The sequence below is a fragment of the Piliocolobus tephrosceles genome, chromosome 1 (assembly GCF_002776525.5).
Source record: "Piliocolobus tephrosceles isolate RC106 chromosome 1, ASM277652v3, whole genome shotgun sequence".
NCBI classification, from domain to species: Eukaryota; Metazoa; Chordata; class Mammalia; order Primates; family Cercopithecidae; genus Piliocolobus; species Piliocolobus tephrosceles.
This window is the reverse complement of record NC_045434.1, coordinates 169,988,754-170,013,047: the sequence shown is the minus strand read 5'-3', so window position 1 is coordinate 170,013,047 and position 24,294 is coordinate 169,988,754. Positions and strand designations below refer to the sequence as shown.

The following is a 24,294-nucleotide window of genomic DNA, read 5'->3' as shown; positions in this document are numbered from 1 at the left end:
TTAGGATTCAAACTCAGGGACTTTGACTTCTAGAAACAAAAGGGAGCTGGCATTTGTTTCGTGCCTACTCTGCTTTATCTAACTTAATCTTCCTGGTAAACCTATGAGATAGATGATGGTATCCCTAATTAACATTGAAGAAACTGATATGGTAGAACTCTGAAGCAGTCTTGCTAACTGTATAACTCAATGCTCTTTCCCGTAAATAAAGTTGAGAGATTAAAAATAAATAGGTTTCTTTATGGTGATTTTTATGTTATTTTCTTTGCATTTCTGAGAGGAATGTCTGCATTTACACCATAACTTTTATTTTTAATTTTTGGAGACAGGGTCTCACTCTGTCACACAGGCTGGAGTGCAGTGATGCAATCTCAACTCACTGCAGCCTCTACTTCCTGGGCCCAGGCAATTATCCCACCTCAGCCTCCTGAGTAGCTGGGACTACAGGCACACACCACCACACCCAGGTAATTTTTGTATTTTTTTGTAGAGACGGGATTTCGCTGTGTTGCCTGGGCTGGTCTCAAAACTCCTGGGCTCAAGCAATACATCAGCCTCGGCCTCCCAAAGTGCTGGGATTATAGGTGTGAGCCACCATGCCTGGCCTTTATGGCATAATTTTTAAAACAAATTCCTTAAATACTGTTTCAAAGAGAAAGATGAAAAATGTCTAATATTTATTTTATTAGATATAAATTTCTTATTTTGAATAGTTAGTTGCTAAATTAGTTGCAGTTTATTTTTGGGTAACTTGAGTTGAAGTCATTTTTGTTTAACATTTGAGAATTTAGGTGTGAATACAGAAAATCTGTATTAGTAGCACATTAAGACAATAACTTCAGAGATCAGTTTTCTTAAGGATTTTTTTAATCCTGTTTTGTTTTATTTATTTATTTATTTTGAGACAAGCTCTGGCTCTGTTGCCCAGGCTGGAGTGCAGCAGCATAATCATGGCTCACTGCAACGGTGACCTTCCAAGGTCAAGCAATCCTCCCACCTCAGCCTCCTGGGTAGCTGGGGCAACAAGCATCAACAAGCATGTGCCACCACGCGTAACTAATTTCTTTCTTTTTTTTTTTCTTGAGATGCAGTTTTACTCTTGTTGCCCAGCCTGGAGTGCAGTAGCAAGATCTTGGCTCACTGCAACCTTTGCCTACTGAGTTCAAGCAATTCTCCTGCCTCAGCGCCCTAAGTAGCAGGGATTACAGGCGCCTGCCACCACAACTGACTAATTTTTTGTATTTTTAGTAGAGACAGGGTTTCATCATGTTGGCCAGGCTGGTCTCGAGCTCCTGACCTCAGGTTATCCACCCACCTTGGCCTCCCAAAGTGTTGGGATTACAGGCGTGAGCCACTGCACCCAGCCACTGATTTTTTTAAGAAAATTTAATGTTGCCTAGGCTGGTCTCGAAGTCCTGGGGTCAACGGATCGTCTTCACTTCAGCCTCCCCAAGTGTTAGGATTATATTTGTGAGCCACTGCTCCTGGCTTCCTTTGGTTTTAAAACATGGCCACTGGTTGGGCTCCTTGGGAAGCAGAAAGGTAGTAGGCCCTCACTCAGTACCAAATGTTATTCACAGTTAACTTAGGTGCAAAGTGGAATAAAGCACACGTAGCTAGAAAATGTTTGCACTGAGTTCGTGCTATTTTTTGTTTTTTGCATCTCTTCTCCTGAAAGCCATCTCCTCAATATCTAGTCTGCTGATACATTCTAAATACTAGTCATAATTTTTTATTGTGGTAAAATATGCATAACATAAAATTTACCAGTGTATATGGGTTTGAGGGTGTATGGTTCAGTGGCATTAAATGCATTCACATTGTTGTACAACCATAACAACTATCTCCAGAACTTTTTGTTTTTTTTGAGACAGAGTCTCGCCTCATTGCCCAGGCTGGAGTGCAATGGCGTGATCTTGGCTCACTGCAACCTCCACCTCCTGGGTTCAAGTGATTCTTCTGCCTCAGCCTCCCGAGTAGTTGGAATTACAAGTACCCACCCCCACATCTGGCTAATTTTTGTATTTTTAGTAGAGACGGGGTTTCGCCATGTTAGTCAGGCTGGTCTCAAACTCCTGACCTCAGGTGATCTGCTCGCTTTGGCCTCCCAAAGTGCTGGGATTACAAGCATGAGCCACCGTGCCCGGCCATTTTTATCATCTCAAACTTAATAACTTTCCATCTTTCCTTGCCCCTGATGCCTGGTGACTGCTATTCTACTCTCTGTTTGAATTTCACTATTCTAGGTACCTCATATAAGAGGGGTTACACAATATTTGTACCTCTGTGTCTATCTTCACATTTCATCCATGTTGTAGCATGTATTAGTCAGAAGGACAGAACCAATAGGATATGGAGATATATATATATATCATATATATGTGATATATATGGTATATGATATATATATATATGACTTTAATAGGTAGGATATATGTGTATATACAAGAATTTATTAGGGAGAATCAGCTCACATGGTTAGAAGGTGAATTCCCACAATAATCTGTTGGCAAGCTGGGGAAAGAGAAGCTAGTGGTATGGCTCAGCCCAAGTTTGAAAGCCTCAAAAGCAGGGAAACCAACAGTGCAGCCCTCAATCTGAGGCCCAAGGCCTGAGAGCCCCCAGGAGGCTGCTAGTGCAAGTCTCAGAATCCAGAGCCCAAAGAACCTGGAGTCTGATGTACATGGGCAGGAGGAGGGGATATAAGCATCTGATAAGGAAAAAGAAAGCAAGCCAGAAGACTCAGCAAGTAGGCTTATCTTTGCTGCTTCTGCCTGCTTTGTTTTCGTGCACTGGCAGCTGATTGGATGGTGCCCACCCCCATTGAGAGTGGGTCTTCCTCTCCCAGTCCACTGACTTAAATGTCAGTCTCCTCTGGCAGTACCCTCACGGACACCCCAGAAGCAATACTAGCCATCTAGGCATTCCTCAGTCCAGTCAAGTTGACACCTAATACCAATCATCACATAGTGTGTATCAGAGTTTCATTCCTTTTTAACTCTGAATGTTTCATTGTATGTATGTACCACATTTTGTTAATTCATTTATCCATCAATGGACACTTCACTTGTTTTCACCTCTTGGCTATTACCAATAATGCTACTATGAACATGGGTATACAAGTATCTATTTGAGTCCCTGCTTTCAGTTCTTTGTGTATATACTCAGAATGAGTCAGAAGTAGAATTGCTGGATTGTGTGGTAGTCCTGTGTTTAATTTTTTGATTAAGCACCATATTCTTTTTCCACTGCAGTTGCACAATTTTCCATTCCCACCAACTATTCACAAGAGTTCCAGTTTCCCACATCTTCGTTGATACGGTTTAGCTCTGTGTCCCCACCCAAATCTCATCCGAATTGTAATCCCCGTGTGTTGGGGGAGGGGCCTGGTAGGAGGTGATTGAATAGTGGGGGCAGATTTCCCCCTTGCTGTTCTCTTAATAGTGAGTTCTCATGAGATCTGGTTGTTTGAAAGTGTGGCACTTTCCCCTTTGCATGCTCTCTCTCTCCTGCTCCACGATGGTAAGATGTGCTTGCTTCCCCTTTGCCTTTTGACGTGATTGTAAGTTTCCTGAGGCCTTCCAGTCATGCTCCCTGTTAAGTCTGTGGAACTGTGAGTGAAATCCCTTTTCTTCATAAATTATCTAGTCTCCAGTAGTTCTTCATAACAATGTGAAAATGGACTAATATACTTGTCAACACTTGTTTTCTATTGTTTTGATAATAGCCATATTAATAGGTGTGAAGTGGTATCTCACTGTGGTTTTGGTTTGTATTTCTCTAATGATTAGTGATGTTGAGCATCTTTTCATGTACTTGTCTATATATATCTCTGGAGAAATGTCTATTCAGGTCTGTTGCCCATTTTTACATTGGGTTGTCTTTTGTTGAGTTTTAGAGCTCTTTATATATAATTCTGGATATCAGTCTCCTATCACATAAATGATTTGCAGATATTTTCTCTCATTCTTGGGTTTTTCACTATGTTGTCCTTTGATGCACCAAAGTTTTTAATTTTGATGAACTCCAACTTACATTTTCTTTCGTTGCCTGTGCTTTTGGTGTCATATCAAAGAAATCACCTCCAAATTTGATGTCATGAAGTCTTTCCCTTATGTTTTCTTCTAAGTGTTTTGCAGTTTTAGTGCTTGTGTTTAAGTCTTTGATCCATTTTGGAAATTAATTTTTCGTGTATAGTATTAGCTTAGATTTATTTTTTTGAATGTGGGTATCTGGTTTTCTCAGTACCATTTGTTGGAAAGACTGTTCTGTTCCTATGGAATGGTTTTGGCACTCTTGTCAAAACTTATTGGACCATATAAGTGAGAGTTTATTTCTGGGCTTTTTTCTATTCCATTGGTCTTTATGTCTGTCTTTAATGTCAGTACCACATGGTTTTCATTACCATAGCTTCGTAGTAAGTTTTGAAACCACGGAATGAGAGTCCTCTGGGGTTGTTGTTTGTCAAGATTATTTTGGCTATTCTGGATCCCTTGAGATTCAATTTGAATTTAAGAAGGATTTTTCTGTTTCTGCAGAAAATATAGTTGGGGTTTTGATACCGATTGCATTGAATCTGTAGATCACTTTGGGCCTTGTTGACATCTTAATAATAAGTCTTCTAGTCCATAAACATGGGATGTTTTTCCATTTATTTATATGTTCTTTAATTTCTTTTGGCAATCTTTTGTCTTTTATAGTTTTCACTGTACAAGTATTTTACCTCCTTGGTTAAGTTAATTTCTGGGTATTTTATTCTTTTTGTTGCTATTGTAAATGGAATTGTTTCCTTAATTTCTTTTTTGGATAATTCATTATTAGTATGTAGAAATGCACCTGACTTTTTTGTTGATTTTGTATCCTGAAACTTTGCCACATTTATTAGCTGTAACAGTTTTTGTGTGTTAGTTTGCAGGGAATCTTTGAGGTTTACTGAATGTAGCATATGTTGTCAGTATACAGAGAGAATTTTACCTTTTCCTTTCCAATTTGGATGCCTTTTATTTATTTTTAATTGCTCTGGCTAAATTTCCAATACTATGTTAAATAGACATGGCAAAAGTACATAACCTTATCATTTTTCTATCTTAAAGCAAAAGTTCTTTCAGTCTTTTTTTTTGAGACAGGGTCTCACTCTGTCACCCAGACTTGAGTGCACTGCCACCATCTCACCTCACTGCATCCTCAGCCTCCTGGGCTCAAGATATCTTCCAACCTCAGCCTCTTGAGTCGCTGGGACTAACAGGTGTGAACCACCACACCTGAGTAATTTTTAAAATTTTTTTAGTAGACATGAGGTCTACTGTGTTGCCCAGGCTGGTTCTGAACGCCTAGGCTCAAGCGATCTGCCTGTTTTGGCCTCCCAAAGTGCTAGGATTACAGGTGTGAGTCACCATGCTTGGCCAGCTTTCAGTCGTTCTTTGTTTGTTTGTTTGTTTTTTGGTTTTTTTTTTTTAGATGGAGTCTCACTCTGTCACCCAGGCTGGAGTGCAGTGGCGTGATCTCGGCTCACTGCAACCTCTGCCTCCCAGGTTCAAGCGGTTCTTCTACCTCAGCCTCCTGAGTAGCTGGGATTACAGGCACATGCCACCATGCCTGGCTAATTTTTGTATTTTTAGTAGAGATAGGGTTTCACCATGTTGGACAGACTAGCTTTCAGTCTTTTACCAGTGCATATGATGTTGGCTCTGGATTTTTAATATATGGCCTTTATTATGCTGAGATAATTTACTTCTGTTACTAGGGTTGTTTTAAGGTTTTTTAAATCATGAAAGTGTTGAATTTTGTTAAATGCTTTTTCTGTATGAATTGAGATGATCATTTGGGGTTTTTTGTTTCATTTTGTTCAGGTAATGTGATTACATTAATTGATTTTCATATGTTGAATTATCCTTGCATTCCAGTAATAAATATCACTTGGTTATGGTGTATAATTCTATTAATATGTTCAATTTAATTTGCTATTAATTACTTGAGGATTTTTGTATCAATATACATTCATACAGAATATTGGTCTGTAGTTTTATAATATGTTTGCCTTGTTTTGGTATCGAGATAGTGCTGGCTTCATAGAATGAGTTAGGAAGTGTTTCCTCCTCTTCAGTTTTTTGGAAGAGTTTGAGAAGGATTGGTGTTCTTTAAATGTTTGGTAGAATTTACCAGCAAAATCATCTAATCTAGGACTTTTCTTTGTTGAGAAGTTTTTGATTACTGATTCGATCTCCCCACTAGTTATAGGTTTATTCAGATTTTCTGTTTATTACTGATTCAGTCTTGGTACATATTGTGTTTCTGGAAATTTATCCATTTAATCTAGGTCACATTTTTATTGTAGCACTGAAGCATTTTATTACAAAAAAAATGTTACTCATATACATAAGGTAATATGAACTTAAAATTCATACATTTACTTCATTTTTTAGTTTGACATTCTAGCAAATCATTTGCTCCATTGATTTTTGGTTATGATAGAAGAAGATATACCTGGATGATTTAAGAGTGTAATTTGTCAATGAGCACCTCTTATTTTCTCTTTATTGGCAGTAGTGTTTACAGCTACTATTAATGCTACTTTCCATTTTGTCATTTCGGGTTCAAACACACCTCTGTAATAGCCTCCACCGAAGGCAGATTTTGGTAGACTTTGAAAAATTTGGTTTTTTGTTGTTTGTTTGTTTTGGGGTTTTTTGTTCTGTTTTGTTTCGTTTTGTTTGAGACAGAGTCTTGCTCTGTCGCCCAGGCTGGAGTGCAGTAGCGCAGTCTTGGCTCACCAGCCTCCCAAGTAGCTGGGACTACAGGCGTGTGCCACCACACCTGGCTAATTTTTTGTATTTTTAGTACAGACGGGGTTTCACCATGTTAGCCAGGATGGTCTCGATCTCCTGACCACATGATCTGCCCACCTCAGCCTCCCAAAGTGCTGGGATTACAGGCATGAGCCACCATGCCTGGCCGAAAAATTTGTTTTACTTGAGGTTCTACATGCCTTATGGGTGGTAAAACATAACAGCCGGCATATCCTGCAGCAGCAATGGTCAGTCCGACTGCTACCACTGTACTGGCCATGGCTGGGCTCCCTGCTGCACCAGGAGCATGGCTCATTCCAGCCCAGAGGTTGCGGCCAACAGTGACACACCTTTACCAGAGACTGACACAGCCACCGATGGCAAGCACAAACCACCGGATTATAATTTTTTTAAAGAAGAGAATTATTTGAAAAACAATCTTGGTTTGGTGGCTCACGCCTATAATCCCAGCACTTTGGGAGGCCAAGGCAGGCAGATGACTTGAGCCTAGCAATTCTAGACCAGCCTGGGCATGGTGGCATGTGCCTGTGGTCCCAGCTGCTCAGGAGGATCACCTGAGCCCAGGGTGGTTGAGACTGCAGTGAGCTGTGCTCATACTACTGCACTCCAGTCTAGGTAGGTGACAAAAGAAAGAAAAACACAGAGTTTATATTATTGTTTTATATTGAGTCTTAAATCAGTGCTCTCTCTGGCGGAACAAATCAGAAGTTGGTTATAGAATGTCAACTGGCAAAGTATCTTTATTATTTACAGCATCTACATTAGTTAAAACCATCACATTTTCAATATATAAATGGGCAAAAAGATGTTTAGGTGGGTTGGTAAACAGTGGAGAAATATTTTAATTTACTAGACACTAAGGTAGAAATTAAAATTTTATGCTTATATAACAAAAAATAGAAAATGTTGATAGTATTCAATGCTGGTGAAATTGACACTGTTATATTTATACATTTAAAAAGCCACATGTGGGTCACTGGGGAACCCAGGCTGTCCTAGGAAGCCGAATGGGAGTGGCACAGAGCTGCTGGAGATCCTGAGAACCTGAGTTTTGGCAAGCAACCAGAATATTTAAAAACTGACCACACCAAACAAGACATCTCCTGGTGCTGACCCTAAGCAGTTGGAAAGGACTGGAACAGTATGGGACATTGGGTCACAGGCTTTTTGGTCACTCTCATCTTGCAAACCAGAATTTGGAGTGGATCAGTTACAAGATGACAATCTGGAATCTTATTGGCAATCAGATGGCTCCCAGCCTTATTTAGTGAACATCCAATTCAGAAGAAAAACAACAGTTAAGACATTATGTATTTATGCAGACTACAAATCTGATGAAAGCTATACTCCAAGCAAGATCTCAGCCAAAGTAGGAAATAATTTTCACAACCTTCAAGAAATTCGGCAACTTGAATTGGTGGAACCAAGTGACTGGATTCACATTCCCTTAACTGATAATCATAGGAAGCCAACTCGTGCATTCATGATACAGATTGCTGTTCTAGCCAGTCATCAAAATGGAAGAGACACTCATATGAGAGACACTCATATGAGACAAATTAAAATATATACACCGGTAGAAGAGAGCGCCATTGGTAAATTTCCTAGATATACAACTATAGATTTCATGATGTGTTGTTCAATAAGATGACTTTAAAATGATATGGAAGTCATTAAACGTATCTTTGTTTTATCCTGTCTTTAAATAGTACATCAGGTACCTTTATTGAAAAAAGCATCAGTTATTTGCAATGTTGTATATGTGTAAAAATATTTTATTGTAACTTTGGTAAATTTGGGTCATATTATCTTTCTTTAACATGTAATAAAGCTCACATATTTTACATTACTAAAAAAAAAAAAAAAGCCATCTGTAGCTGGGCGTGGTGGCTCACACCTGTAATCCCAGAACTCTGGGCGGCCGAGGCAGGCAGATCGCTTGAGCCTAGGAGTTCAAGAGCAGTGTGGGCAACATGGCAAGACCTCATCTCTGCCAATTAAAGGGGGATACACGTTCCAATTTTTTGAGCTAATGATTCCTTTTTTGAGTAAATAATTCTTAAAACAAATGCAGTAAACAAAGAGATGTGTATTTTAGTGTTACTAAACTAGAATAGCAAATACATTTAAAGTAATTTGTGTCCAAAACTGGATAATGGGCCAGGTGTGGTGGCTCACTCCTGTAATCTCAGCACTTTGGGAGGCCAAGGTGGGAGGATCTCTTGAGCTCAGGAGTTCGAGACCAGCCCAGGCAACATAGTGAGACCTCATCTCTACTAAAAATTAAAAAATAGCTGGTTGTGGTGGTACATGCCTATAGTCTTAGCTACTTGGGATGCTGAGGTGGAAGGATTCCTCGAACTCAGGAGTTCGAGACCAGCCTGGGCAACATACCATTTCTGCTAAAAATTAAAAAATAGCTGGATATGGTAGGGCATAGACGATGTAGTCCCAGCTACTTGGGAGGCTGAGTTGGGAGGCACTTGAACCCAGGAGGTCAAGGCTGCTGTAAGCCATGATTGTGCCGGTACACTTCAGCCTGGGTGATAAAAGAGACCCTGTCTCAAAAAAAAAAAAAAAGTTACTGGTAAGTTAAATACAATACATACATTTGCTTCAGCCATTAAAAATTATTACAAGGTAGTATGAAAAATGCTCATGATGGCATATGAATAGAGTTAGAATACAAGCTTATGCTTTGTTTACAATTAAATTATTCTTGGGCATAAAAACAGATATGTCTGAAGGAAACATATTTTTAAAAAGTAATTTTAGGGCCAGGTACGGTGACTCATGCCTGTAATCCCAGCAGTTTGGGAGGCCAAGGCAGGCGGATCACCAGAGGTCAGGAGTTTGAAGACCAGCCTGACCAACATGGAGAAACCCTGACTCTACTAAAAATACAAAATTAGCCGGGCATGGTGGCACATGCCTGTAATCCCAGCTACTTGGGGGGCTGAGGCAGGAGAATCACTTGAACCTGGGAGGCGGAGGTTGCAGTGAGCCGAGATGGTGCCATTGCACTCCAGCCTCCAGCCTGGGCAACAAGAGCAAAACTCCATCTCAAAAAAAAAAAAAAAAGGAATTTTAGGCTGGATGCAGTGGCTTATGCCTGTAATCCCAGCACTTTGGGAGGCCGAGGCAGGTGGATCACCTGAGGTCAGGAGTTCAAGACTAGCTTGGGCAACGTGGCAAACCTCCATCTTTATTAAAAATACCAAAATAAGGTGGGCATTGCAGTGTGTACCTGTAGTCCCAGTTATTTGGGAGGTAGCAGTGAGCCAAGATTGTGTCACTGCACTCCAGCGTGGGTAACAGAGAGAGTCTGACTCAAAAATAATAATAATAATAATTTTAATTCATTGAGTTTGAGCTATTATACCCTCTTTTCCTTTTTCTTTTCCCTTTCCCTTTCCCTTTTCCTTTTCCTTTTCCTTTCCTTTTCTTTCGGAGTCTTGCTCTGACATCCAGGCTGGAGTGCAATGGCGTGATCTTGGCTCACTACAACCTCCACCTTCCGGGTTCAAGTGATTCTCCTGCCTCAGCCTCTCGAGTAGTTGAGATAATAGGCATGCGCCACCACCACGCCTGGCTAATTTTTGTATTTTTAGTAGAGATGGGGTTTCACCATGTTGGTCAGGCTGGTCTTGAACTCCTGACCTTGTGATCTGTCCGTGTCAGCCTCCCAAAGTGCTAGGATTACAGGCGTGAACCACCACGCCTGGTTCTTTTTTTTTTTTTTTTTCTTTCTTTCTCTTTTGAGACAGTTTTGCTCTTGTTGCAGGTGGCACAACCTCAGCTCACTGCAACCTCCGCTTCCCTTCCCAGGTTCAAGCAATTCTGCCTCAACCTCCCGAGTAGCTGGGATTACAGGCATGTGCCACCACGCTCAGCAAATTTTTATCTTTTTAGTGGAGATGGGGTTTCACCATTTTGGCCAGGCTGATCTCGAACACCTGACCTTAGGTGATCCGCCTGCCTTGGCCTCCCAAAGTTCTGGGATTACACTTGTGAGCCACCATACCCGGCCTCTTTTTCTTTGCTTTTCAACTCTTATAGTGGTTCATTTTTAAAATTTAATTTTTATTATTTATTTTTACATTGCAGCTGTGCTTGGGGAATTTTTATTTTTTAACAATAATAGAGATGGGATCTCGCTATGTTTCTCAGGCTAGTTTTGAACTCTTGGCCTCAGATGATCCTCCCACCTCAGCCTCCCAAAGTGTTGAGATTATAGAATATAGTGCTTCTTAGCACTGATTCCATTAGCATTGATTCCATTAAAAACAGTGTAGGCTCTATGAAGTAGTCTTGCCAAAAGAGTCAGATAGAATCTAGTCACATTTCTAAATTTAACAGTCAGTTTATAGGAGCTACATAGTTAAAGAAATACATTAAACAGTGCCGCAGGTAGCAATCAGAACTGCCAGACTGTGGGGCAGTACAGGATAAATGGCTCAGTTTCTTCAAAAAAAGTTGTTGGAAGGGAACCTATATAATAAAAGAGACTTGTGTCACATTCACCAACCACAGTGTATGGTCCTTACTTAAATGAAGCCTGGTCCAAGCATGAAATAAGGCCAGCCATGGGGGCTCACGTTTGTAATCCCAGCACTTTGGAAGGCCAAGGTGAGAAGACGGCTTGAGGCCGGGAGTTCAAGACCATCCTGGGTAATATAGTGACAGCCCCCAACCCACAAAATAAAAGTTAAATGGATATCGTAGCATGTGCCTATACTGCCAGCTGTTCAGGAGGCTGAAGTGGGAGGATCGCATGAGCCCAGGAGTTTGAGGCTATAGTGAGCTGTAATTGTGTGAGTGCACTGTAGCCTAGGAGACAGGGCGAGACCCTGACTTTTTTTTTTTTTTTTTTTTTTTGAGATGGAATCTTGCTCTGTCACCCAGGCTGGAGTGCAGTGGCACTGTCTCGGCTCACTGCAATCTCTGCCTCCTGGGTTCAAGTGATTCTTCCACCCCAGCCTCCTGAGTTGCTGGGATTACAGGCACCCGCCATCATGCCCGGCTAATTTTTGTATTTTTGTACAGATGGGGTTTCACCATGTTGGCTAGGCTGGTCTCGAACTCTTGACTTTGGTGATCCACCCACCTCAGCCTCCCAAAGTGTTGGGATTATAGGCGTGAGCCACCGCACCTGGCCGACCCTGACTCTAAAAAAAAAAAAAAAAAAAAAAAAAAGAAGAAATAATGTATTAAAATTGTGTCAAAAATATTACTATCAAAAATGTGAACAGTGGACATTTCATGTTATTAAGAAATTGTGCTGGGCCGGGCACGGTGGCTCATGCCTGTAAGCCCAGCACTTTGGGAGGCAGAGGTGGGTGGATCACCTGAGGTCAGGAGTTCGAGACCAGCCTGCCCAAACGTGGTGAAACCCCATCTCTACTAAAATTACAAAAAAATTAGCGGGGCATGGTGGTGGGCATCTGTAATCCCAGCTACTTGGGAGGCTGAGGCAGGAGAATCACTTGAACCCAGGAGGCAGAGATTGCAGTAAGCTGAGGTCGTGCCGGTGCACTCCAGCCTGGGCAGAAAGAGACTCCATCTCAAAAAAAAAAAAGAAAAAAGAAATTGTGCCTGGTGTGTTGGCTCACACCTGTAATCCCAGCACTTTGAGTGGCCAAGGTGGGCGGATCACGAGGTGAAGAGATCAAGACCATCCTGGCCGAGATGGTGAAACCCGTCTCTACTAAAAATACAAAAAATTAGCTGGGTGTGGTGGCACATGCCTGTAGTCCCAGCTACTTGGGAGACTGAGGCAGGAGAATTGCTTGAACCCAGAGGCGGAGGTTGCAGTGAGCTGAGATTGCATCACTGCACTCCAGCCTGGGCAACAGAGCGAGACTTTGTCTCAAAAAAAAAAAAAAAAAAAAAAACTGGCTAGGCGCAGTGGCTCACGCCTGTAATCCTTTAACTTTGGGAAGCCAAGGCAGGCAGATCACTTGAGGTCAGGAGTTTGAGACCAATGTGGCCAACATGGTGAAACCCTGTCTCTACTGAAAATACAAATATAAGTCAGGCTTATTGGCATGTGCCTGTAGTCTCAGCTGCTCGGGAGGCTGAGGCAGTCTCTTTAACCCGGGAGGCAGAGGTTTCAGTGAGCCCAGACCATGGCCACTGCACTCCAGCCTGGGCGACAGAGTAAGACTATCTCCAAAAAAACGAAGGAAGGAAAAGAAATTGTTGTTTGGTTAAGGTATGGAAGTGACATGGTTATGTTTAAAAAATATTTCTGGCCGGGCGCGGTGGCTCAAGCCTGTAATCCCAGCACTTTGGGAGGCCGAGACGGGCGGATCACGAGGTCAGGAGATCGAGACCATCCTGGCTAACACGGTGAAACCCCACCTCTACTAAAAAATACAAAAAACTAGTTGGGCGAGGTGGCGGGCGCCTATAGTCCCAGCTACACGGGAGGCTGAGGCAGGAGAATGGTGTAAACCTGGGAGGTGGAGCTTGCAGTGAGCTGAGATCCGGCCACTGCACTCCAGCCCGGGCGACAGAGCAAGACTCTGTCTAAAAAAAAAAAAAAAAAAAAAATATATATATATATATATATATATATTTCTGTGGCTGGGTGTGGTGGCTCAGGCCTGTAATCCCAGCACTTTGGGAGGCCGAGGTGGGCAAATCAACTGAGGTCAGGAGTTCAAGACCAGCCTGGCTAACATAGCGAAACCCTTTACTAAAAATAGAAAAATTACCTGGGCATGGTGCCAGGCGCCTGTAGTCCCAGCTGTGTGGGAGGCTGAGGCAGGATAATGACTTGAACCCGGGAGGCGGAGGTTGCAGTGAGCAGAGATCGTGCCACTGCACTCCAGCCTGGGCAACAGAGACTCCATCTCAAAAAGATTTTTTTTTTTTTTTTTATGTTTCAAGATATATATTGAAATATTTAAAGATGAAATGATATCTGAGGTTTACTTCAGGGTGATCGGATAGGGAGAAGTAGGTAGGAATTCGTTTTAATAAATGTTATCCCAGCACTTTGGGAGGCCAAGGCAGGCAGATCACGAGGTCAGGAGATCGAGACCATCCTGGCTAACACGGTGAAACCCCATCTCTATTAAAAATACAAAAAATTAGCCGGGCGTGGTGGTGGGCGTCTGTAGTCCCAGCTACTCAGGAGGCTGAGGCAGAAGAATGGCGTGAACCTGGGAGGCAGAGCTTGCAATGAGCTGAGATTGGGCCACTGCACTCCAGTCTGGACGACAGAGCAAGACTCCGTATAAATAAATAAATAAATAAATAAATAAATAAATAAATAAATAAATAAATAAATAAAACAAGTGTTGAAACTGTGTAATGGGCACGGGGTTTATTGCACTGTTATGTGTACTTTTGTATGGTTGAAAATTTGTATAATAAAAAGTTTTAAAAATGAATGGACACTTTGGAAGGCTGTGGCAGGCAGATCACGAGTTCAGGTGATTGAGACCAGCTTGGCCAACGTGGTGAAACATCGTCTCTACTAAAAATAACAAAAATTAACTGGGTGTGGTGGCGTGCACCTGTAATCCCAGCTATTTGTGTGGCTGAGGCAGGAGAATCTGCTTGAACCCTGGAGGCAGAGGTTGCAGTGAGTGGAGATTGGGCCACTGCACTCCAGCCTGGCAACAGAGTGAGACTCCATCTCAAAAAAAAAAGAAAAAGAATGGAATGGTCAGAACATGATTACAAAATATAGGGATATGTTTTAATTGCTTTTTATGATAAATTTACACTTTTTAACCTACACATAAAACATTTAATGCAATATACATGTGCTGTTTAGAAGATAGTTTTGAATACATAAAAATTAATTCATAGTACATTAAAGGAAGTAATTTCTGATCACATGAATTGCAAACATTTTTAAAGTTCTGTGATGAGTGTTGTTTTATTCCAATTCTGGTGTTACAACTTTTTGTTTGTACAGCCTCACTTGGATATAATATTGAAAGTCTGAATTAGAGATCTCTTGAACCTTTTCTGTAATGGACACTTAAAATGACTCACAATTATTATTGTTTTCTATTAATAACAGTGAAGTTTAAACAGGTGTTTAGACAGAGGCAAGGGTCTGGATTTGTTTGAACTGCTTTAGATCTTATGATACTGATTTTTGCTATGTGCTAGTAAGAGGAGGGATAAAGTACTCTTTTGCATTTCACAGTTTTTATAAGTTGTTACTTTCACTGGTCTTTGTGAACAGCTGGACATTGGTCAGTCCTATGCACTCTCCTCTCCTGTTTTTATTATTCTCACATCACAGTTATTTTTCTCATAATTATAGGGCTTTTTGAAGACCTGGGACATCAATTTTTGCATTTTCTAATTTGGAAAGAAATAAGTGAGCATTTGATGATTTGAATTTTCAAGAATTGCAAAGGAATAAGTGTTATTCACACTGTAAGAGGGTATAAATAGGCACAAAGTGGTACTTTGAATATAAAGCATGTTCACAAATTTAGCAATAGGATTTGTTATGTGGAAAGCCTGCAGTGGGAAATTTTAAAAGGAAAGGAAAGGGAAGTAAGAAAGGTACCAACATACATTTAGAACCTATTATATGCTACATTTTACACATATAATCTCATTTAATCTTCATAAAAGCCTTATGAAGGGAATACTGTATTAGTATTTCTATTTTACATGTGAGAAAAACTAAGACCTAGAGAGTTTAAATTATTTCCATGAGGTCATCTGACTAGAGAATAATCAAGTTGAAATAGGAATACAGAAGTGCCACATTAAAGAAAATTACATATAAACACACAAATGGAACCTTTTAACCAGTACTTAGCTGAAACATTGTTTAGAATATATATTATAAATTACCTTGTTTTGTCTCTTTATACTTAGGCAGATCATACAGATCCTGCCATATGATGTCAGTCGTAACCATTAGGCATACAAATCTTGAGGTCACTCTTGTAAATAGATTAAAATGTATTGTTGCAAAATTTGAATGGCTCTAAATTATTTTCTGAATTTGGGTATGAATGATATAGTCCTTCCCAGAAAAGTGTACATTACTGTTTGTTTTTCCATTCATACATTTATGTATTTATATATTTATTTATTTTTTGAGACGGAGTTTTGCTCTTGTCTCCCAGGCTGGAATCTGGTGGTGTGATCTCTGCTCACTGCAACCTCCGCCTCTTGGGTTCATGCAATTCTTCTGCCTCAGCCTCCTGAGTAGCTGGGATTCTAGGTGCCTGCCACCACTCCTGGCTAACTTTTGTATTTTTAGTAGAGATGGGATTTCACCATGTTTGACCAGGCTGGTCTTGAACTCCTGATCTCAGGTAATCCACCTGCCTCGGCCTCCCAAAGTGCTGGGATTACACACGTGAACCACTGTGCCTAATCCCATTCATAACATTTATTTATGCAATAACTGCTTTTCAAGGAAGCAATAAGCAAATATTTACTGAGTACTATGTTTCAGACACAATATTGAAGATACCAGTATTAAAAATAATTTAGTTCATTATTCCATGGAGTTTACATTCTAGTGTGGGGAAATGGAGAATAAGTTCAATCAGTGCAGTAGATTGTGTTGTGATAAAGATATATGGCATATGGTAAGATATTTCAGCAGTATAATTTAAGTTCAGGTGTGTAAATATGTAATTCTCTTAATTTTTAGAACTGACTTTACTTTTTTACTCTAAACCTGTAGCTTAGAGAACTGGGGAAGGTACTTAGATGGTATTTGGAATATGGTGGGGTATTTTTAGTTGTCAGAATGACTGAGGTTGCTACTGGCATTTAGCAACCTGTGCATACCAAGACTGCTAAACATCTTGCTGTGCACAGGACAGTACTGTCCTATGAAGAATTGGCCCACCTAAAATGCCAGGAGTGCCCCTGTTGAGAAGCACTCACTAACCTGGCTCATGGTAGACGATTTCATCTTGATCTTTTCAGGCAAATTGACTATTATCCAGTAATTTCAAATTCAGGATTATTAATCTGTTCCCAGCCTGGCTCAGATCTCTTAGATTCTGCCCATCTCCTTTGTGATACTAATTCTTAATGACCTATGAATCTCACTATATCATAGTCTGTCTTTGAAGAGTCGTCTACTTTTCTAGCTAACTCCTGTACTTTCCTCTAATCCCATTGGAAATGTAAAGGATCTCTCTATACTGTTCTTCGGCCTGTGGGATGTTGAGAAAGATGGGTATTCTTGGGTTCTTCTGTGTTTACTCCATTTGCTGCTCCCTTGCTTTTTTTTTTTTTTTTTTTTTTTAAGATATTTTGTTCTTTCTTAAAAAAATCATTCTTATTTGAGATTATTGTCCTAAAGACTAACTCACTACTTCTGAATATTCCCAACTATATTAGTTTGCTAGAGTTAGCAAAATACCACAAATTGGGCAGCTTAAGCAGAAATTTATTATCTCACAGTTATTAGAAGTCTGAAATTAAGGTGATAGTAGGGTTGGTTCCTCCTGGGGGCTGTACGGAAAAGATCTCTTCCATATCTCTCTCCTTGGTTTATAGATGGACATCTTCGTGTTCATACAGTGTTCTTCTTGTATCCATATTTGCCCCTTTTGTAAGGGTATTAGTCCTGTTGGATTAGGAGACTACCCTAATCACTTCATTTTAATTTGATTACCTCTGTAGAGACCCTGTCTTCAAATAAGGTCACATTCTAAGGTGTTAGGAGTTAAGACTTCGACTTCAGTATTTGTGCCCCCACAGTTCAACCCATAAAACCAACTAATTTATTTTTTATTTTTTCTAATTTAAACAGTGCAGAAAAAACTAATCAAAATAAAATAAAATGTCCCAATACAACATTTAAAAAAATATATACAGTAAAAGGAGAGAAAAAGACAGCTGGCTGTGGTAGCTCATGCCTGTAATCCCAGCACTTTGGGAGGCCCAGGCTTGCAGATCACTTGAGGTCAGGAGTTTGAGACCAGCCTGGCCAACATGGCGAAACCCTGTCTAAAAAAAAATAATAATAATAATAAAATATAAAATATAAAAATAAAATATAAAAAAAAATAATCCCGGCTGTTCAGGAGGTTGAAGCACCAGAATCGCTTAAACCTGGGAGGCAGAGGTTTGTGCCTCTGCACTCCAGCCTGGGTGGCACAGCAAGACTGTGTGTAAAAATTAAAAAGGCCCTACTTCCATTCTGATCTCATCCTCCAACTTGACTATATTTTTCTTTTCCATGTCAGCCAGTATGTACAGAACTATCTCATTCTTTTTACGGAAATGGGATTCCATTTTATGGGTATACTGCAGTTTAATTAGCTGTTATACTACTGATGAGCACTTGGGTTGTTTAAAACTTTTATTCTAAACAATATGGAGATAATTGTTGTGTAGATCTCTTTGCACATGTGGATGTTTTCAGTAGGGTAAAAATTTAAAACTGTGTGTGCTGAGTCATATTGAATAAACACAATTTTAAAAGATATTGTCAAATTAACCTAGCAGTGTATATTGCTACCAGCAGATATGAGAGCTATACCCTCACCACCATTAGATACCACTGTTAAAAAAAAATCTTTGCTAGTCTCTTAGTAAAAACATACCTCATTGTTTTATTTTGTCATGAGTGGTATTTACTATATCTATTGGCCATTTTATTTTTTGTGTGTATTTACCAATGCGAGTTCTTTGCCTTATTTCCTTGGAGATATTGGTTATTGAAGCTCATGTTTTTATCATAAATTAATGTTTTTTATAATAATTGCAGTAGCTCATTAAGTTTCCCAAATCCATTCTTGTTTTCTTCCTTTTTTTTCCCCCTACACTGTGGCCATACAGATCTGATCATGTCTTTCTTTTTGATTAAAATGCTTAAATGGGAGCTGGACACGGTGGCTCACATCTGTAATACCAGCACTTTGGGAGGCTGAGGCAGGCAGATCACCTGAGGTCAGGAGTTCGAGACCAGCCTGACCAACATGGTGAAACCCCATCTCACTAAAAATACAAAAATTAGCTGGGCATGGTGGCACACACCTGTAATCCCAGCTACTTGGGAGGCTGAGGCAGGAGAATGGCTTGAACCCTGGAGGCGGAGGTTGCAGAGAGCCAAGATTGTGCCATTGCACTCCAGCCTGGGCGACAGAGCAAGACTCTGTCTCAAAGAAAAAAAAAAAAAGTGTTTAAGGGCTTTCCCATTGCTCTGTTAAAAAGGTCAAAACAGATCCTAGAGAGCCTTTGCTTGATCTGGACTCAGCTTATTCCGTGCATTCCTTAACTTTTGGGGCCTGAAGCCATATTAACTTTTTAGTTCTTTGGTGGGTCCATGCTTCTTCCCCTAATAGAAACTGTGTACATACTATTTCCTGTACTGTTACATACTATTCCTGTACTATTGGCACCTCTTTGTGCACAGAAAACTCTTATCCATCCTTCAGATTTGATCTCTTTTCATTTCCTAAATAAAACCTTCCCTGACCTTGCCAATCTAGGCTAGAGCCTAGATTACATGATCTTGTTTCACCATTACCACTTTTGAAACACGTAATTTTATATTCACTTGTGTGGTTTTTCTTTTTCTTTTTTCTTTTCTTTTTCTTTTTTCTTTTTGTTAGACAGGGTTTTGCTATGTTTCTCAGGAGTGCAGTGGCTATTCACAGGTGCAGTCATAGTGTAGTGTGTCTTCAAACTCCTGGCTTCAAGTCATCCTCCTGCCTCAGCCTCCCATGTAGTATCTGGGACAACAGGCGTACTCCTCTGTGCCCAGCCTTGTGTTATTATTTGATTTTAGGTTATAACCTGAAACCCTTGCACTAAATTGCATTGCATGAAGGCAAGGACCATGTCTGTTTTGTTTTCTGCAACATCCCCATTGGATAGCTTGGTGCCCAGTACATAATAAGAGTTCATATATTTGTACAATAAATGAGTGAATGACAGATTCTTGGTTTTGTCTCTTTATAAGAAAGGTTATTGAAGGATTTTAAGAAATTTAACATTATTGGATTTATTTTTTAGAAAGTTCCTTCATCTAGTCTTTGTGTGGAAGATTAATTGGAAAGGCAGATGTGAAGAATTAGGAGAATAGTTAGTTTATCATCGTGATTGTTTAGTCCTCAGATAATAACAGCCTAAACAGAGGCAGCAATGTTAGAGATAGGAGAAGATGTGATTTTGGAAGAACAATTTCAAAGGAAAAACCAACAGGACTTAATGACTGACTGGATGTGGTCATGGGGAGGGAGAAGGAAAAGTCAAGACTCAAAATTTAAATGAAATATGTAATTTAGTATGAAGTAGTATTACAGAGTAGTTAACTACAGAGCCATTGAAGTCATACAGATTAATCATGTAACTTACTAACTGTATGACCGTGGTAATTTTACTTAATGTCTTAGTTCACTTGGACTGCTCTAACAAAATACCATAGACTAGATGGCTTATAAATAACAGAGATTTACTTCTTACAGTCTGGAGCCTGGGAAATCCAAGATCAAGGCACCGGTAGATTTGGTATCTGGTGAGGGCCTGCTTCCTTATAGACAGCTGTGTTCTCACTCTAACTTCACAGGGCAGAAGGGTGAGGAGTCTCTTTCAGGCTTCTTTTATAGGGCACTAATCCCATATGCCCCACTACCTAATACCATCACTTTTGGGGTTAAGATTTCAACATAGGAGTTTTGAAACATTCATCTGTTTACCTAACTGCTAATTGTAAATGACTGTCTTCATAGAATTTTGAGGTTAAATGTAACACATGTAAAGTGCCTAGTATTCATATAGTTTGCTCTGAACTTGAAGTCATTTAACCCTCTGAACTGTTTCTTCTGATAGAAAATAAGGATAATATGTATACCCTTTGTTCTCCCTATATCACAGGGATATCTCCCTATATCACATTTAAGAATGTCAAGCCCTATAAAAATTGTAAACTGATAACAATCATAGTAACTAGATATTAATTATACATAGTAGGATGGGAGATATCTATCTTAACTTAAACTTCAATATGACCCCTCATCTCTTGGTTCAACTTTGTAAGGTATAGGATGCTTCTTGGTGTAAAAACTGAAGAAGTAGTATTTATCCTACTGGGCACAGGCTTTTGCCACTGTAAGGCTCTATGTGATAAATGACTGATGAGTTTTCAAGAAAATAAATCTGGCCGGGTGTGGTGGATCATGCCTGTAATCCCAGCACTTTGGGAGGCTGAGGTGGGTGGATCACTTGAGTTCAGGAGTTTGAGACCAGCCTGGCCAACATGGTGAAACCCCATGTCTTCTAATAATACAAAAAACAAAGAATTAGCCAGGTGTGGTGGCTCACACCTGAAGTCCCAGGTACTCAGGAGGCTGAGGCAGAAGAATCACTTGAACCCAGGAGGTGGAAGTTGCAGCAGTGAACCAAGATTGCACCACTGCACTGCAGCCTGGGCCACAGAGTCAAATTGTGTCTCAAAAAAAAAAAAAAGAAAAATCTTAACAGGAACAAAGGAGATTATTGTTGCCTAGTGTAGAAGGGAGAAGGAAGTGAGATTACCAGGAACCAAGCCCAGAAGGTGGAAATTGGCATGGCAGATTTTGATTGCCTGCTCTGATTTCCTGTAGCTAAAGCAGTGCGTATGTTTATGATTGAGCTGTATATACTGACCCTTGGCCTTCATAGCAAAAACAGTGAGAACAGCTGGTATAGTTGTAATTCCACATATAAGATAGTAACAAACAGAAGTTAAAATGCAGAAATTCCAATCTTTATTTCATCCCGCTATAATTTCTTTCCAAACGGAAACAGCAGATGTAACTATCTTTCAGTACCCGTGTTAGGTGATTGTGTGCATAGAAATCTTGCCTAAGGGTAATTCAGGTGGTTTTTTTCTCTACTGCTGTGTATTTGCCATGTGATCTTAGCTAAGATTTTTATTTTCAGCCAACGTTTTCCATTTCTTTATTGTTGACAGACTTGTAATCTCACTCTTGCTTTTAAATTACCCAACTTCCTGAACTACATTTTCTTTGAAACTTTAGTATTGTAGTTTAATAAGGTACACTGACAATCAGTATTTGTCAATATTGGCTCACTCTCTTTGCACTGTAATCCCAAGTAAATTTTGTGTATTCTTTTCCCCCCACAGGTTTTCTGTGCTTCCTGCTGTAGCCTGAAATGTAAACTGTTATACATGGACAGAAAGGAAGCTAGAGTGTGTGTAATCTGCCATTCAGTGCTAATGAATGGTAAGTATTAAAACAGGTTGATTTCATAGTTACTGAGACAGAAAAAGGGAATGCCTAGGAAAAGACTTTTTTCCCCCTGCCTTTCTTTACAAGTTGCTCACCTTTTCAAATGTCATAACTTTAACTGCAAATATTTAGCTAAATTTCCATGTTTTGGAAGTATCTTAGCATTTCAGAATTCCTGTGCCTAATTTAATGAATGAACGCTAAAGCCAGGTAAGTTTTGCAGGAATAGTGGAAGTTCTTTGGAAATCTGGTGCAAGGTAGTAATTTGTGTTCCTATAAAATAACCAGGGTGAGGTGGGAATGGGGAGCTTTTGATCACCAGATGATGAGATGTTAAAATTGGGCTGAGATTTTCCTTTTAAGAGAAGCCATCTCTTTCTAAGGAACAACTTAATAACTTAGCATGCGTTCTTATCAGCACCTTGTTTCACTCACCTTGTTGAAAATAAGTATTTTAGCATCTAGGACCAAGTAGGAAATTGCATTTTTAAAGCCTATTTATCTCTTTAATGCTACTTAGATTTGCTATGAGAATAGTGGTTTAGAATCGAGTTCTTATGTGGTAAAAGAATATGGCTGGGGAAAGTAAATAAAACTTATCCAGTGTTCATCTTTTGCTGGACTGGAAATGATTTTAAGGGCATATTAGTTAAAACCCTGAGTATTCTTGTAAAAAGATACACTAAAATTGTTCAGGTTATAGTATTTTCTCTTTGAATGCATCTTTGTACAGTTGCCGGAACAATTACTGATAGACATAAAATGTTGAACTTGAACACCAGTGCTACCTGTGCCAGGATAGTGTGCCTCCTGGAGGCTGGAACTTCTGCTCTGAGACCCCTCCTGCTCTGTCTGTCTGCATTGCTGATAGTGACGTTTTCCCGTTGCTGGCTTATTAACCTATTGCATGACAGTTAATCTGATCTGTTCTAATTTCCTATGATCCACCCAGTTTCCTCCCATTTCTGAATTCTTGTGATTTTGAACAAATATGAATCATTCTCTCCACTCTTAAGGGTTACTTTTTGAATAGTGGTTTTTTCACTTGGTTGCTCAATTGGTGATTTTTATTCTGCTGCTTTCATTTTCGGGCACATATTCACAGATAAGAGCATGCTGCTTAATTATAGTACCTAATACCTCTTTTATTTGATGAGATCTTCCAACTTGATAGCTAATTTTTTTTAACTTGGCATAGCTAAAGATGAAGGAAATGGCAGAGGATTCACATGGAATACTTACTTTTTATTAAGCCAAGGAGGCCCTTAACAGGGGATCCTAAGGTAATCCACTTTTCCTGGTTTTTCCAGTGTCTTTCCTCTCGCATGGCTTAGCCTGGTCTTTTTCTTAATATTTAATTTGATGCTTTTCAGTGTTCCCTATTCCTTTTTCCCTTTCTCCTTTTCTCTTCCTCCCCTCTTCCTGCCAGTGCTTTCAAAGGAACATAGCTTTTGTTACTAGCCTTGTCTTGCAGTTTGGAGGCAATAAATATTCAGAATCTTATGGATCATTCTTTGATGTTGAATGAGATTTTTGAAAGGATGCTTAAAAAGAGGGTGACTTCTATTTCTGGGCATGTGGTATTACCTGAACCTAGAAGATAAAATGTGGTATCTTTCATTTCTGTAGCACCTTTCATCCTATTTGCTTTAAAGGCAGTAGGTGATGTGTCAGTATTTAGTAAAATTATAGGGTACACAGAATCTTAATGTTATTTGTGATCATTTATATTGGTTGATCACATTTATATGATATTGGCACATTTTCATGTTCAAATAGGTCCTGTGCTTTTGAGACACACCAGAGATGTGAAATGGTTGTTACTGATGGATACTTTTATATAGGGTGATGATTACATAAAAGCAGAATTCAGAAAAATATTGAGATGTGTCCTCCTGAGCTTTAGGCTTTAGAAATTTTTAATGAGATTTTACTTTAACGAGAGCCTTAAAAGTTTAGAAATGAAACTTAAAATTATACAGTAGAGTTATACTATTTTAGCCCCTGATTTTGCTTTTTGATAGAACTTTATAAAATGCATTAAATATTAAAACAAATGAAAAAATGTCTAAATGCTATCCTGGTTTCAAATTCTTAAAGTTTGATGTTGTTTCACTCCCTCTTAAGGAAATGTTTGGTCTCCTATAAAGAAGCCAGGCTCCAACCTTTACCTCAGACTGATCTGCTATCAGTCTATCAGAAATATCCTATAATTCTTTTTTATTTTATTTTTATTTTTTTGAAATGGTTTCTTGCTCTGTTGCCCGGGCTGGAGTTCAGTGGCGCGATCTTGG

The 24,294-nt window shown here is 39.6% G+C and overlaps 2 protein-coding genes and 1 pseudogene across 4 annotated transcripts in view; 2 read left to right on the top strand and 1 right to left on the bottom strand.

The window, feature by feature from the left end:
• ZFYVE9 (zinc finger FYVE-type containing 9) overlaps nt 1–24,294 on the top strand; it is a 202,745-nt gene that overhangs the window by 93,442 nt on the left and 85,009 nt on the right. For all 3 annotated transcript variants that reach the window (XM_023188602.1, XM_023188610.2, XM_023188617.2), the window contains one exon: nt 21,895–21,994. In XM_023188602.1, the coding sequence (XP_023044370.1) occupies nt 21,895–21,994 (100 nt within the window). The remainder of the gene's footprint in view (nt 1–21,894; nt 21,995–24,294) is intronic.
• LOC111523793 lies at nt 6,412–7,065 on the bottom strand (annotated as a pseudogene).
• On the top strand, nt 7,093–8,457 carry ANAPC10 (anaphase promoting complex subunit 10). Its single transcript, XM_031935359.1, is given in 2 exon segments — nt 7,093–7,233; nt 7,873–8,457. Coding segments are annotated over 2 exon segments (726 nt in total).